The sequence below is a fragment of the Caloenas nicobarica genome, chromosome 5 (assembly GCF_036013445.1).
Source record: "Caloenas nicobarica isolate bCalNic1 chromosome 5, bCalNic1.hap1, whole genome shotgun sequence".
NCBI classification, from domain to species: Eukaryota; Metazoa; Chordata; class Aves; order Columbiformes; family Columbidae; genus Caloenas; species Caloenas nicobarica.
Window position 1 is genome coordinate 56,667,196 of NC_088249.1, and position 14,725 is coordinate 56,681,920.

The following is a 14,725-nucleotide window of genomic DNA, read 5'->3' on the forward strand; positions in this document are numbered from 1 at the left end:
ATTTGAAACAGCAAAGTTCTCCCAATAAAATCTTCCTGTGCACGTACCGTGCTGCTGTGAGCTAGGAGCAACTCTGGCACAGCTTCTCAGATGTGGTGCCCTCAGTCAGGTATGGCCAGAACAGATGCCACCTGGCCTGGCCAAAGCAATCGAAGCATTTCATTGACATTGGCACAACCCACACTCCTATCTCAAGGTGTCCAACAAATAAATGGGACCTCCACTGCTTTTTTTCCTCTACAACATTCGTTTCTGGGCACAGACCCATTTTACCGCAGCCTACTTAATGCCTCGCAGAGTTACTTGTTGGACTTTGTAAGACAAAGAGCGTCTTCCTTGTTTCTATGTCCAATACCTCGCATAAACGCATTACTACAGTACGGAGACTCTATAGGGTCAATGCAAGTTATGTGCACGTTCCTCCCTTGTGCTTGCTTATAATGGGGTCTTGTTTTGAGTCAAACCACAAGAAAAATGAAGACACTGGCATGTTATTATGTAAGGTAGTGTAAAACAGCCCCTCAAAACACAAGAGGACAATGTACCCATGGGAGAATCCCCTGGAGAGCTGGACAAAACGCTACAGCAAGGACAGAGAGATATGTCAACAGACACCATGCATTTGAAGAGAGACCCTGCACAGTTTGGATGGCTTTCTGCTCACCTCACTAAGATGACATCCAAAGCCTAGAGCTTTGCTCCTGTATTCAGACAGTTAATTCATAAAGGTTCTTTAATCCAATGGCTGCCTAAACTTTCCCAGCCAAAGCATACCGAGGCTGCCCTAGTGGGACTGCAGATTTAAGTAAGGGGTTTGCAATTGTCAGTCCCAGAACGAGAACAGCTGGTGGGCTTGTCCTACGCGAAGGCTACAGGCTGAATCAGTCAGGATTACTTTCCAAGGGCTGTGGCTGAGAACTAGACTCCTTCTAACATGGATATGCGAACTTGTTGGCAGCTGTTGAGTTGTTTACCTGCATACAAAAGCAATATTTCAAAGCAGAGTTGCCCAAAGAAAAGTTCTTGTCCTCAAAACACAGCCTTTGATCAGTGTAAACTGAAGGGCAAGGGAGCAATAACTGACTCTACCCTTGTTGCCATTTCACTGTACCAGTTCATGAGTGAGAGGTATCTGTTATCTACAGACACCTGCACCACTGCATGCAGTCATGCCACAGCCTTTTAATAGGCTGGAACTTTGTCAGGATAGTGTTTCTTAGCCACAAGTAAACATGCACAAATTTGCAAGTGCACTTTGTTGTCTGGTTTAGTCTAAACAGACTGATTCCCTCAGTATTGCCAGGCTTGGGGACTCAAGGTGTCCTTGGCTACAGTTTTCTCCTAGCCGTGAATAATAAAGTTCATCTACTTTGTAAATTACCTAAATGCTACAGAAAGGAGGACAAATAAGGAAAACAACAGAGATAAGCCCTGTACTTTACATTCAGCCCTTTCACACTCGCTGCCTGACCTGCAACAGGAGGCAGTCTCTGTCCACTGCCTATCAAGGCAGATACAACAGAAAAAATGTGACAGAAACCAATACAAAATACAAACTGGAGATTGGCAATGTAGAAAAGCTTACACACAGTCATATAGCCAAGAAATTTAGTCCAAACCTCCAGAGGCGTACACAGCGCCTTCCACAGAAATCCTTCCTTGCCATCGCTTTCATCACAACCAGCCAGCAAACAGCAATGGCTCGAGAGAAATATGCCAGAAGCAGACCTTTTCTCATACCTTGGTTCCTCCAATCCCTACAAAAACTTCTCTCAGCTCAGAAAAGATCTTTCTGTGTCAGAACAGAGGTCACTTACCTTTGAACAGAGATTTTGTCCCAAACACAGACAAATCATTCTCGTACTCCACAAAGCTTGCAGTTCACCACTTACCTATCCAGGGTGTCCTGAGGCACTTTACTCCCTCCAGCTCTGCTGTTGACACTGGCATTCTTGTTGGCAGTCATTTCTGCTTTCTAGAAAAGTGTATATCTGTGAGAAGAAAAGTTAATTAATTTTCAACAAGCCCAAATGACAGCCTTCAAGACTGCTAGAAGTACTATGCTGCATAAAGGCAGAGTCCATAAAATACAATCAGTCTAGTTATGAACCTAAATATCTAAACCCTACCTCTCTGCTGCTGCTCTTTTACATTCACAGCCAAGTTTATCAGAGCCCAGTGCTATAAAGGGAGATATCTTATGGGAATTAGGTGTGTGCTTCAATTTCTGGCATGTCTAATGAACACAGCTTAATAGTAAGTTCACAGGTTTGGGGTGGTTCTTCCATCCATCAGTGTTCAAGGAGAATCCAGTAAGTGCACTTCGTGATACTTGCAAATACCATAGTAATGACTGGAATTTTGGCCACACAAAAGCTATTCCAAGGAATGAAGAAATTTTCTCAATTTTAAAGTGCAGCTCCATTATGGAAATATTTTCTAATAATGAAATATATTCAATAGAAAATATCTTGAATATAATTTTCAAATCTGCTTGTGATATGAAAATATCTACAAATGGTTTTCTCTATTAGCTACAATATTCTTTAAGTAAAGCTATCTTAGGACACTTTTAAGACCTTAGGTAAAATAAAGAATCATTAATAATTCATAGTTGTTTCCTAGTAATTTGGTAACAACCCAAAAGCTGTATATTTAATTTCAGTCATGGTAAAAACCCTATATGTCTAGTTAAGTGCCTAAAAGATGGGCCTTACTTCTGTAATGCTACCGTGATTTATTTTGCCTTCATCCCATTATCTTAATAGCAATATCATGTTGTGGCTGAGGGGAGAATATGGTGATATGGATACAGGCCAAGATCTAATCCCAAAGACGCAAAAGGAGTAACCGATAACATCATAGCCCTCTGGTGACTATATCCCAATGTTCCTCTGATGTAGAGCACGGCTCTTTGTGGCAATTTCCTCTGTCAATGTAATCACTTGAGAAATATTTTGCAAAATGCGGGAAAAGATGTATTTTCATGTCATGATAAGATTTCTAAAGTGCCAGCAGAGTCCTTTGTGAAAGAAATGGAACAGTACTTATTCCACCTGATGCTACAGGAGTTATTCATCAAGAATTCTGTGGCTCTGCTGGCATGTGCTCTGGGTGGTTTCCAAGATGCTGCTTAGTTTATAGGCTAAAATATCTACCATGGTTTGCAGAACTGCCACCCAGGGTCTGAACCAGAACTACCAATTTTTATGACCATTAATGGCTAATGCAAAAATAAGGAGTATTACAAAACTTCTTGTTTACTCAAACCCACAGTAAGTCCAGACTGCTTGAGAAGCCAACTGTAATGTGCTGCTGAAAAGCAAGCTGGGTACTGACAACACACAAAATCCTTGTACTAACAGACTGATCATGGTGAAGAGAACGTTCTCTAAACCACTGAATTCCGAATGATTCTGCCATAAATAAGGTCAGAAAATCTACAGATTGCAGCTCAGGAGGCAGATTCAATCATGCTGACCACAGACTCCAGGTCCACTTGTCCTTCTCCAATCACCTTGTGTGTACCAATTTTCCCTGATTAAGTGGAGATTTTTTTCCCAGTTGGTAACATTTTTTCTACACTGAAGCTCCCCAGATTCCTCCAGTATCTCGCTGTTATTATTAGTGCTACATTATCAAGATAACAGACTGCTAAAGAACTCCCTGTTCCGACTGGAAAAGGGTTTGCTTGGGAAAAGAAAGGAAACCTGCTGATGCTGGCCAAGCTTTCTAGGACTGTACATTCCACAGGGAGCCAGCAGCTTTTAAAATGTTTTGCACTCACCAGTTCAATATTTTTACTGTGTTAAATATGTCTAAATCACTTATTAAGGTGAGAAAAATAAGAGATACAACTGTTGCACAAGGTGAAAAACAGTTAGCATGTATGTGCTACATTCCTTTTCCAATATTTGCTTTTCTGTTCAAGAACAAAATAAGCTGAAGGGACTCTCAAAAATATGGGATACTGACTTGGCGCATTAAAAAAAAATTTTTAAAATTTAAAAATAGTGTGCTTTTATGTTGTTGTTTTCTAAGAGTCTACTTTTCCCATACCAAAACCCAATTAAAAAAAAAAAAGTATGCATAATTGTACATCAAAGTTTAATAAAAACCACGATGGTCAATATTTTTTAAAGTGATTATTTAAACCTCACCTTTCAAAGTTACCTTAAGTGTGAAATAGACCAAACTGGTTTGTTTTCTGCAAAAGAGGAACTGAGTTCTAAAAGACAATTTCACAAGATATGTCAAATTTGATTATGTGCATTTCCTCCCATGCAGTTGAGACTCTGGTATATATGATGATATCAACTTAATTTCCTATGCAATTTTTCTTTAATGTTTATTTTGCATGAATATTTACTGCAGGTGATGCTGGTATCATCCCACCATATGCAGAAAAAAAACCCAAATAACTTGAACATGGCAGAAAAAAGCACCACACTAAAAGAAAAACAGAGACAAAGACTAAACTAAATTTTATGGTCATGTAGCATGTTACTTCAGAACCTTTGAATGAGTTTGACAGCCCTGTGAGTTTATATGAATCATTGTATGCTACGAATCACATCCCTTGGGCTTGTGTGAGAGCATTTTCCATCACAGCACTTACAAATTATTCTTCACAAAGCAATGAAAACCAAAATGTCTCAAGTATTGTGACAAACTTAACAACAATTCCAAAAATAGTCATGTCACACAGATCCCACATTGCCTAGTTAACCATCTAACTACACTTTGCCTAAAAATGTAGAATTCTGTTTTGTCTATAAGTGTAAAGAGTTACTCTGAAACCCTTACTGAGCCATAATTTGTGCTTTACTCTAGACATGGTCTCACTGATTTCACTAGGACAACTCTCAAACTGGTAATTTAATGTGCCCAGATGGTAGAATCTGGACCTTCTTCATTATTACATCCATTTTGTTTAAAACCTCCACAAACCATTTGGCGTGATCAAAGAGGAAAGAACAGACAAATATAAAAAATGGTGTGATGGCAACATGGGACCTGCTGCTAGTACCAGGCAAGGTTCATCATCCTGACTGAAAATGGCTGCTGCAATACAGACATTTCCTAACAGAGTTTTATCATTGCAGGAAGCCCCGATGACAGAATATCCCTTATGGACCATCTCCCTGCCCTTAAGGGTTTCCTTCCACTTCCAAAATGAAAGCGTAGCCTGCAGTTTGTTTTATGGACAGACGAGGCACTGAAAACCATCACACTTTGTGCTAGTGTGAACATTATGACATCATTGAATCTTTATTTCCATTAACAGGTGTTAGCAGGGGAGGTATAAATCCTTTGCTACTCCCCACTATCAGTTAAAATTATTCTTAATTTTCTAAAGCATCCCAGCACTTTGGAAGCACCCACCCTTAGCCCCATTACAGTGCAAGCTGTTCCTCTAGCATTGAGAAGTCAGTTTAAAACATTAATACGCTTTTCTGAGTGCTTTAAGGAAATCTTGCCCACATCTCAAGTGGTGTTGCATAGCTAAATTTTTGTTTAAGAGTCGTACCTTAGCTTTGTGGCAATTTGCCTATTCCCTTCCAGTAAAACAGGTAATTATGTCCTCCCAGAACAATGTCAGTTCTGATGAACTGGAAAGTCCAACAAAATCTTTAAAGATTTCTGCCTTGAGAGAGCTTCTGTGGAGACTCCAAAGAATGTTAGACCTGCTTTTATCAGGTATGCCTGTTCTCTAAGCTGGGCCACTGTAAGTTCAGCCATGCAATACCATACAAACTAACATGAAGAGTTATATGATCTGTTCAGCAGGGGCATGGAGATATTCAGAAAGTATTAATTTAACTATTTAATCCCAAGTTTAGTCTTTACAGCACACAGATAGACTAACTATGATCACATCAATAGGCTTCTTGCAAGACACAAGAATTAACTGCCTTCAAAGTTAGTCTTAAAGACTGAAGAAACAGACCTTGTGCTGTCAGCAGTGTGTACATGCCTGAGCCATATAATGCTCAAGCGTAATCGCTAAGTGAGAAAACAAGATCAAGCCATTCACACAGCTACATATATCCAAGTTCCTAATTGAGAGCAAGCGACAATGTTTGTGGATAACACAGCCAAAGGATGAGGGTTTGACAAACTTCTCACATTCATGACACTGCAAGAGGCACAGGTTTTAACTGGCATTAACTCCACAATCTCATCCAAAGTTTCCCCTCCTACAATCCACAGATAGCCTGTTTCAAACCAAGTCAATGAACGGTCTTCTCTGCTAGGCTGTCACAACGAAGTGACAAGTTTACTTCCAGCACAGGCTCCCTAGGATAACCAATAGCGGTGGTGCACTTGGTTGTCATTGCAACCTTGTGATGCCAATACACTCTCTCAGCAGTTAAGGCTCCACTGCACTGAAACCGATACCACTAGGAAAACGATGTTGCAGCACTTACTGGAGAAAGAAGTGACGTCCTCTGGTAACTGGCAGGTTAACTGGAGGGCTGCAGAGCCAGGCAGGTGAAAAGCCGGCACGCTGCCTACAGCAAAGACAGCTCTCCACTCACTCCCCACCCTCCTCTCCTACTTCTCTACCACCTAAAATACCTTTCCCTTCTGATATTCTTGCACTTGCCTATTTCACACCTTCCTTGTTCTGTCTCCTGCACCCTTCTTTACCTTCTTATTACTTCATTTCTCTTCCCTCGAGCTGTTTTTTTCCCTTGAATTGAAAATGGGCAACACCTGGTGGAAAGAACACATTTCACTTGAAATGCACTGCTGTCCAAAACTCTTGTCTAAATTGTGTAAGAATTCAACACTAAGCTCTTCTATTACCTTCAGCACTGCTCAGGTAATCACAGCTTCAAAATGGAAGGAAAACAACATGAAAATCAAAGACATCAATGCTAGTGTGCAGATTTGCTTATCTTTCATGTAGGAAATTTCACTAATATTAGGGTGACCATGTTTCTCAGCCTATGGAGCGCCCATTGTACTTGACAAAACTCTGAATATAATTATGGGAACTCTCTGGCAAAGTGTTTTCTTTATCTTGCTTCAGTATTAAAAAGGACCAATAAGGTTTTGTTTGTTCTTCGCTCTCTTACATCACTGGAATTGCATCTCAGCTGAAGAAGCTGGACTGAATCCAGGCTTTGGACTGAATCTTTCTCCCTTTCTGCATATGGGAAAGATGTATTGATTTGTGCCACATCTAGTACAGTCACCAATAGCTGCTTTTCACCTAGGTAGTAGCCTATACAAGACTTCCAGTTTAGATAAATCACAGCGATTGTTGTACCAGCAGGGAAGTAACCTCGCTGTGACCTCTACCTGCTCCTTTGTGCTAAATGAGTGCTTAAAGAGCTCTCACTGAATGTAACAAGTTCACATTTATTGACAAAACAAACTGGAATAAGCTGAAGGTTCCTTTAAAAGCGACTACTGCCCAGGGAAGTGAGATGGAGACGTTAACAAAAAAGAAATGGCTGCTATCGAATCAGAAGTCAGTATTTCCCTGTGTGGGCTGAAGAACAGGTTTGTATTTTTAAAAATACATTGACTAGTTCAAGATTAACTGTCTTGATTTGAGACATCAGAGCAGAAGGAGTTTACAATATTTAACAGTACAGTTTAGCTGGTATTATTATGAGCTCAGAGGAAACTTAACTATACATTTTGGTGGAAGTGTGAACTCATGTGGCTTTAGCCAGTCGTGAAACACACCCTCATCCTGCCATCAAAGCTGATGGCAATCTGAAATGCTACTGGTTTATTTTCTCATGCCTACTACAGCCACACATTCTCACCCCATCACTTACACAGCTATCTGGTTGAGCGAACTGATTCATCTGAAAATCAACCGTTTTTTGAAGGGGGTTGTTGGTTTTTTGTTTGTTTGTGTTTGTTGTTTGTTTGTTTGTTTTGTTTTTTTCCTTTTGGCGAGGCTGATTTTCAGCCATTCTTTGGGTTCTTCCAAACTGTCAGGAAAACATACCTTAAAAGCGCCTTCAAACTGTGTGTTACATAAAACTAAATTTGTGTGCTTTCTCTTTAAGAGAGAAATCTTTTTTATTATGGACACAACTCTAGATGTTCCTACAGTGTATAAAATACAACTTTGCTCTTGCAAACACGCAAGCCATTTTCGCTTTTAATTTTTTGAGAACAAAAAGAGGCAAAAAGGATAAAAAACATTCACAAAGACATCTTCTCTGATATGAATGCAGTAGAAACACTTATATTTGATGTAACAAAAACTCTCAGATTTCATACACTAAAATTTGGGTTTAGATGCAAAGCATCTACATTACCCTCATGTGTCTTCAGCAAGGAAAATATGTGTGCACCTCAGATCTGGCTCAGGCTTTACTACAGAAAAGTGACTTCTGGTTTCCTTCTGCTGCATTTGAGTGTCAGTCACAATCTGGTAAATCCTCTCTACAAGCCCTATAATAAACTTAATGATTCACTGATTCGCTGAAAACCCTTAGTAATTGCATTTTGCAATAAAGGCTTAGCATAAAATAATCATAGGCATATATATGTTGGCCTTTGCAACAAACATTTCCATGAAGACCAGACATTGCTATGAAAACCACCTACTTACAAACTGTGCCTAACATATACCACAGTTCCCGGGTATAATTCTTCCTTTGTCCTTTCCCTTCATCCTCAGGATATTTGCACAAAAACACTGATTCATGTCTCAGGAGCTCACCTGTTCCTGTTGCTTGTTCCTCAATTAAGTCACAGTCCTCTAATTGCAACATCGCTATCATTTGCACAATATTGAACTGTTTCTTGTGACACAAAAAATATAATTTTGTTGAGGGATGAGAGTATATTAGCTTTAAGGAACCAAGATTCTTTTTCATTAGTATTATTTTGATTCACAAAGAATATGAGAAATGAGAAAATAGGCTGGTCTTTGGTATTTCCCACAGGGTGTCACCAGTCCCTAAAAACATCACAATACAAAGAACAGTTCACTGCTTAGTACAGAGTGCCTGGGAGCACAGGCTGCAGGGGAGACAGTGAACAAACTGAGCTGAAAGTCTAAGGGACTCTTAAAAGGAACTTCCCTGTTGAGCTGACACTGAAGACTGAACCTTCCTCACCTCAAGGCTGACTGACAAAGTCTGCTGGGCAGCTGAGCAGCATCCTGACTTTGCAAGTACTGTAGGTTTTGATTCATTACAGTATCATGTGAGGCAAAACACGAGTCACAGCCGTAGTACAGAGCACGCTGCTGTCCCCAGTGTTGTCAGCACAGCTCCCTTCCTTCCTGCCAGACTCACATGCCTCCACTCAGAGCACTGCTACAGTGCAAACTGCAAAATTAATAGCAGTTATATGCCTTGTACAAGGTTTTAATAACACATGATGGGAGGAAGGAGAATCTTGATGCAGCTGCACAAAGACTTTAGAGAGATGGATTCAGTCTTCATTTTGCCATACATTTCTTATGAGTCACTGTGTAAATGGCTCGAGTTATGCTAGTTGAGCTGTTTCCTGACTATGTCTGTGTATGGACATCTTTTCTAGAAGCAAGCTGTGCTATCCAATAAAGTCTGAAGTACACTCCGCCATATGGAGAGTGGCCTAAAAAGATCTCTATTATATTGTACTTTAAACCTGAATTAACTTTCCAGTGTAGACAAATTACCTTAATTTTCATTTCTCAATTCGTACTCCACAAAGCAGATACAAGTCAGAACTTGCCTGTATACAGAGGAGAATTCACAGCATCCTAAATACTTCATATGAACTCTGCATGCAGATGTTCTTAGTACATGTTTAGGATGGTAACACACTTTCTGAATCACCTTGTATAAGGGGATGCTTAGGAGTTAGAATTATCTCAGAGCAGGCAGTGAGCTATAAATTAATAACTTGGCTTCCCACTGCATGCACAAACAGAACCTTGAGCTTCTTCTCCCACATCCTGATAGACAGCAGTGAAGTTGACACTCACAAAGTATGAAGACTCTTGAAATGGCCTTTCATTGTGCAACCAACTAATTGTGACCATGTGGGAAACAGTGCCACTGAGAAAAGAACGGAGATCTAAGGGTTTAAATGACCAGCGTGGCCACTGCAGCTGGTGGCACTATTTTCAGAAGGCCACGAGACTACTTTTAGCATGCTTGCCTCAGACTCCTGCAGAGCCATTCCTGAGAGCAGAGAGGAGGAAAGACAGCAAACCAAGGCCAGGATGGTCGGGGAGACACTTCGCTTCCATCTCTCACACAGACAAATGGTCAGTGATGGAAGGGAGGGAAGAGTGACAAACAGATTTGTACCTCATCCTGGCTCTCCTCCCCGATGGAGTAAGCAGCAAGAAAAGGAAATGGTCTGGAAAAAAAAAAAAAAGATAGATCTGCAGGGGGAGGAGGATAAAAAAATATTTAAAAAAATATTTTAAAAAAATTAAAAAGGAGGTCTTAGTGGGAAAGCAAACACAGAATCAAAATGAGGAATAAAAAAATAAACAAGGATTTATGAAAATGTTACTCCCAAATCAGTGAGGCAGGTCAGGTCACTTGCCACACTGAGTATTCAGGTTCAAGCCTGCTTTGCTAGAAGATGAGGTGACCCTCAGTATGCTGGCCCTGGCTGTAAACGGAGAGAGAAACAAAGCAGTTGCATTGTTCGAGTCAGAGCAATGAAGCAAAAGCCCTGGATCAGCATCCAGTGTGTGTAACCGCTTTTCCTCGATGCTGAGTGGAAGGGAATGGGCAAGATGGCTGACACGAGTAGAAGAAAATCTAAGATCATTTAAGGACCAAGTTTGTACAGAGATCCAAACAGTGTTGTGCTCCTAGAGAAGGCTGTAAGGAGCATCCAGTGAAGGACAGTCTGAGGACAATCAGCTCTCCTGGCCAATGCAGATGTCACCAGGAAAACCAACTTCAGAGGAAGGTGGCAAGCAGCATCTGAAGAAGGATGTGGAATGGATAGTCTAGTGGAAGGTGTCCCTGCCCATGGCAGGGAGGTTGGAGCTAGATGATCTTTAAGGTCCCTTCCAACCCAAACCATTCTGTGGTTGTATGATTCTGTGCCTCATGAGTGTGAGGAGGACTGAAAAATAGAGGTCTTCAGTGGAAGTAACTGATGGCAACTACTATCCTGCACAGAGTCCTTTGACTTTAATATAATACCATGCACTAAAAGAAAACTAAATTCATCAGTATAAGTAGAAGGCAAGCTAACATTATCACAAAGTGTTGTTTTAAGTTTCAAGCCACAATGGAAAATCTTTGATACCACTTCGTCAACAAGGTCAAGAAGTGATATGTGGTGTTACTATGAATCTCCTTCTGTTTAGATCAGTATGTTCTAGTAACTGTGTTACTGTTCTGAGTCAGTATCTCCAAGAAGCAGGTCATGTCCATGATACCTCAGCTGCCAACGCGAGCACTTCTAGTGAAGCAACTATTAATTTGGATGGACTGACTCAATGTGATGATATAAAGCATCCTGGGAGGATGAGGAACTGGCTGGAGACCTCATGGATGTAAGTAAAGAATATTAGCCAAAACTGTCTTGGCTTTTACAAAAAGATGAGAACCTTGAGTCTTTGTCTTTTGTTCTTGGCAGTTACCCAGGGAATCTGTAGAAAGGCACAGAGAAGATCCTAATTCCCCTGTATCCAAAGTACATCCAGAAGTGACCCTGAACACAGGCATTATCAGCAGCAAACAGGATGGCAAGCAAGTCCATTGTTTGTATTAGGCATTTGTGCAAGAACCACTCAGGAGAGCTATCTGTTTACATTTAGAAATGATGTTCTTGCACTTAAAACAACATCTGCAGGATGCAGGAGCTCTGAGCTGTGTTTCAGCTCTGGCATGTATTTCTTGTGTAGTCTTAGAAAAGCTGCATAGAGGCGAGACCAGAAAATTCAGTGCCAGGGGGTACAACTCATCGCCCACATTCTGGCATCTGGTTGAGTGGCCCATTTTCCCAGGGTTTCTCCTATTTTTTCTACTCCAGAAATCTATAGTTTGATCTCTCCAAATATCACTGCTCTACTAACGAACCATGAGTAACTTTATGACTTAGCTCACACACAAGCAGTGAGGACATGTTCTTTAGTAAGTTCCAGTTCTCCAGAAACATGGTGGGGTCCAGACGTGGTTCTCACCAATGGTAAACACATCAGCATCAGAGACAAGCCATTCCTCAGCAGCTCCTGCTGACACCAAGCCCACCTTCTCCTATCTGCCATGGCTGCCTTCCTGCAAACTGGCATCTCTCAGGGCAACGAGCACCTGTTTTGTGCATGGTGGCTTTCTGATTCCGATTCCCTTCATCTGTATGAACCTCTTGCATACTGCCTCCCTCTCCTTCAAACTCTACACATTCTAAGCCAAAACAAATAAAACCAAGCCCCCTGTGCTCCCAGGATGATGAGCCACAGCAGGGCACAAGCAGGCTGATCAGGAGGCTGCAGTCCACGTCCTGCCTGCCTAAGTTCCACCTCCCAGCTCAGACGGCCGAACAAACAGAAAAGAACCATTGGAGAGAAGCGTGGTGCCAGCAAAATGAGTGAACCTCAACCTTCCTCTTGGCTGCGCCACTGAAACAGAGGAAGCACATTACAGAAGAAACAGGGAGGAGGGGTGGGGACCAGACAAACATTGGTAGAGTCGAAGACTGGTAGAACATGGGTGAGATGAAGGATAGGTAACACACTGTGTCAGAAAAACACAGGTGGGAAACAAGGAAGTGAAGAGATATTTAGAAGCAAACAAAGGCAATAAGAAACACCAGGAGGGAACAGAAATACACTCCCCTTCTTCCTCCCATGCTGGCAATGCGTTCTGTGTCCCCCAGAGAAAGCAGCCCATCTTTCCTCATGCTCAGGGACATTTTCATTCCAAGGCTAAAATTTTTTTCATGGAATAAACTTTGAATTTTCCCAAAGATACTTCAAAAAAAATGGATTCATGATACTGTGGTAACCTGACATGAGATGTCACTGAAAGAGACAGAAACTCCTGCTGTCTTGCAAAGTGGGTATGACTCCATGAGTGTGGAAAGTGGTCAAACTCTGAGTAGCTGCTCATTCAATACACAAGCCCAAACTCAAATGCAAACTCAAGTTTTTGAGTCCCTAATGCATGGGTAGAAGCCTCATCCCCCACACACATACAGCCCTGCAGTGACTGCAGGAGACCAGCAGTTCCCAGACTCCTGCAGTTTCTTTAGAGAATTGACTCGGGGGGGAAGATGAGAGAGGAGAAAGGATGGAGGGAATATTGGCAGCTATACCAGAATCACAATAACATAAACTAAACACAGCAAACTACTTCATATTGCCTTTGTTAACAAAAATTATAGTAGCTATAGCAACAAGGAGGGGGGGAAGGGGGAGGGGGGCAAAAGAAGCCCAAGACTTTTTAAAATCCCCAAAGAACACAACTTTCTAATATGGAAAAATTAAAATTTATTGCACCAGCAGCTCCCACAAGGCAGGGCTATAGTAGTGCACAATGGTTTCAATTAAAAGCAGGAATCATTAACCAGTGCAGCTGGGCTTAGTAGCTGGCAGACAACATCATCTCTTCCAGTGAGCTATGACTTCTTCAGGGACTGAACTAGCTTCTCTTGCGGTGCAATGTGCCCTTCAGTCCCACTGCTAGTGGCTTTACCTCACATCCTCTCTCAAGCCCTGCAACAGAGTGAGCAAAGCCACTACTCAACAGAGAAAATCAGGCAAAAAACTCCTGTGCTCGAGTCTTTGTGCATACACCCCTTGCCAGCCGTCACACAGTGATACACGCACGGTGGCTGCCAGGGCACTGCACACTCAGCAAGCATCTCAGGAAGAAAAGCATTTTGTTTCCCCGCTGCCTGTGTGTATTTTCCTTCTCAAACACACACACTCGCAGGCTCAAAGAGGGGAGGAATGTCTGGCACTTCTGCAGTGACTATCTGGCAGAAGCACCACTCCATTTTCTGGCAACTCCACCAGGGTCTTAGAACAATTATTTCAGTTCCTGATTCAAGCACTGGAGACAGAAGATCAAGTTACATTTCTCTCCAGCCATCAACACTAATTCAGTTTTCACTAAGTCAGCCTTGCTGGAATTTCACTCTTCCACACTAAAACAAAAAAGGAAAGTGTGAATCAACACTGAAAAGCCATTAAAAGAAACACAAGGAATTCCAAGAGTTGCCTTTCACAAATGTAAAAAACACCAATAAGATCTAATAGAGAAGGAGCTGTTTCTTCCTAGAAAGGATGTTTTTATAAGTTAAAATGACAAAGAACTGAATCTATTGCAAAGGAAATGGTACCATGGTCCTCAGTCATCTCCCCTGGCTTTGTAACTACTGTGCAAATAAGCTTTCTTCCCTTACTACTACAAGCTGGTTTGTGAATTTGTAGAGAGCATCTTCCCAGCTGTTGCTCAGTCACAGGTGTACATGGCTGTCAGAAGAGGCACTTTTCTTGGGAAAAGAGTTCAGCTCCCACAGCACTGACCTTTGTCATCTGCCTGAAAGTTTCGACATGCTACCAGAAACATAACTGTTATAAACCTCCTTTCATCAGGTCTCCAACCACTATACAGTGACACAACTGGAAACACTTAAACCTGGTTTAACATTCGTTATAGTAGAAGGCAGCGAAACACCCACTCAACCCACCGGAGCTGATTGCAGCCACCTAACCGCTACGGACCGGGGCTCCTGCCAACAGATGGTTTCTGCTGAGGCTTCCTGGAGCACCAGCCGT

General features: G+C 41.6%; 1 protein-coding gene across 2 annotated transcripts in view; it reads right to left on the reverse strand.

Annotated features, from left to right (window-relative positions):
* The window catches only part of DENND2B (DENN domain containing 2B), a 176,855-nt gene that overhangs the window by 100,206 nt on the left and 61,924 nt on the right, over positions 1-14,725 (reverse strand). For both annotated transcript variants that reach the window (XM_065635154.1, XM_065635155.1), the window contains one exon: positions 1,893-1,991. In XM_065635154.1, the coding sequence (XP_065491226.1) occupies positions 1,893-1,966 (74 nt within the window). In that variant the 5' untranslated portion in view covers positions 1,967-1,991. The remainder of the gene's footprint in view (positions 1-1,892; positions 1,992-14,725) is intronic.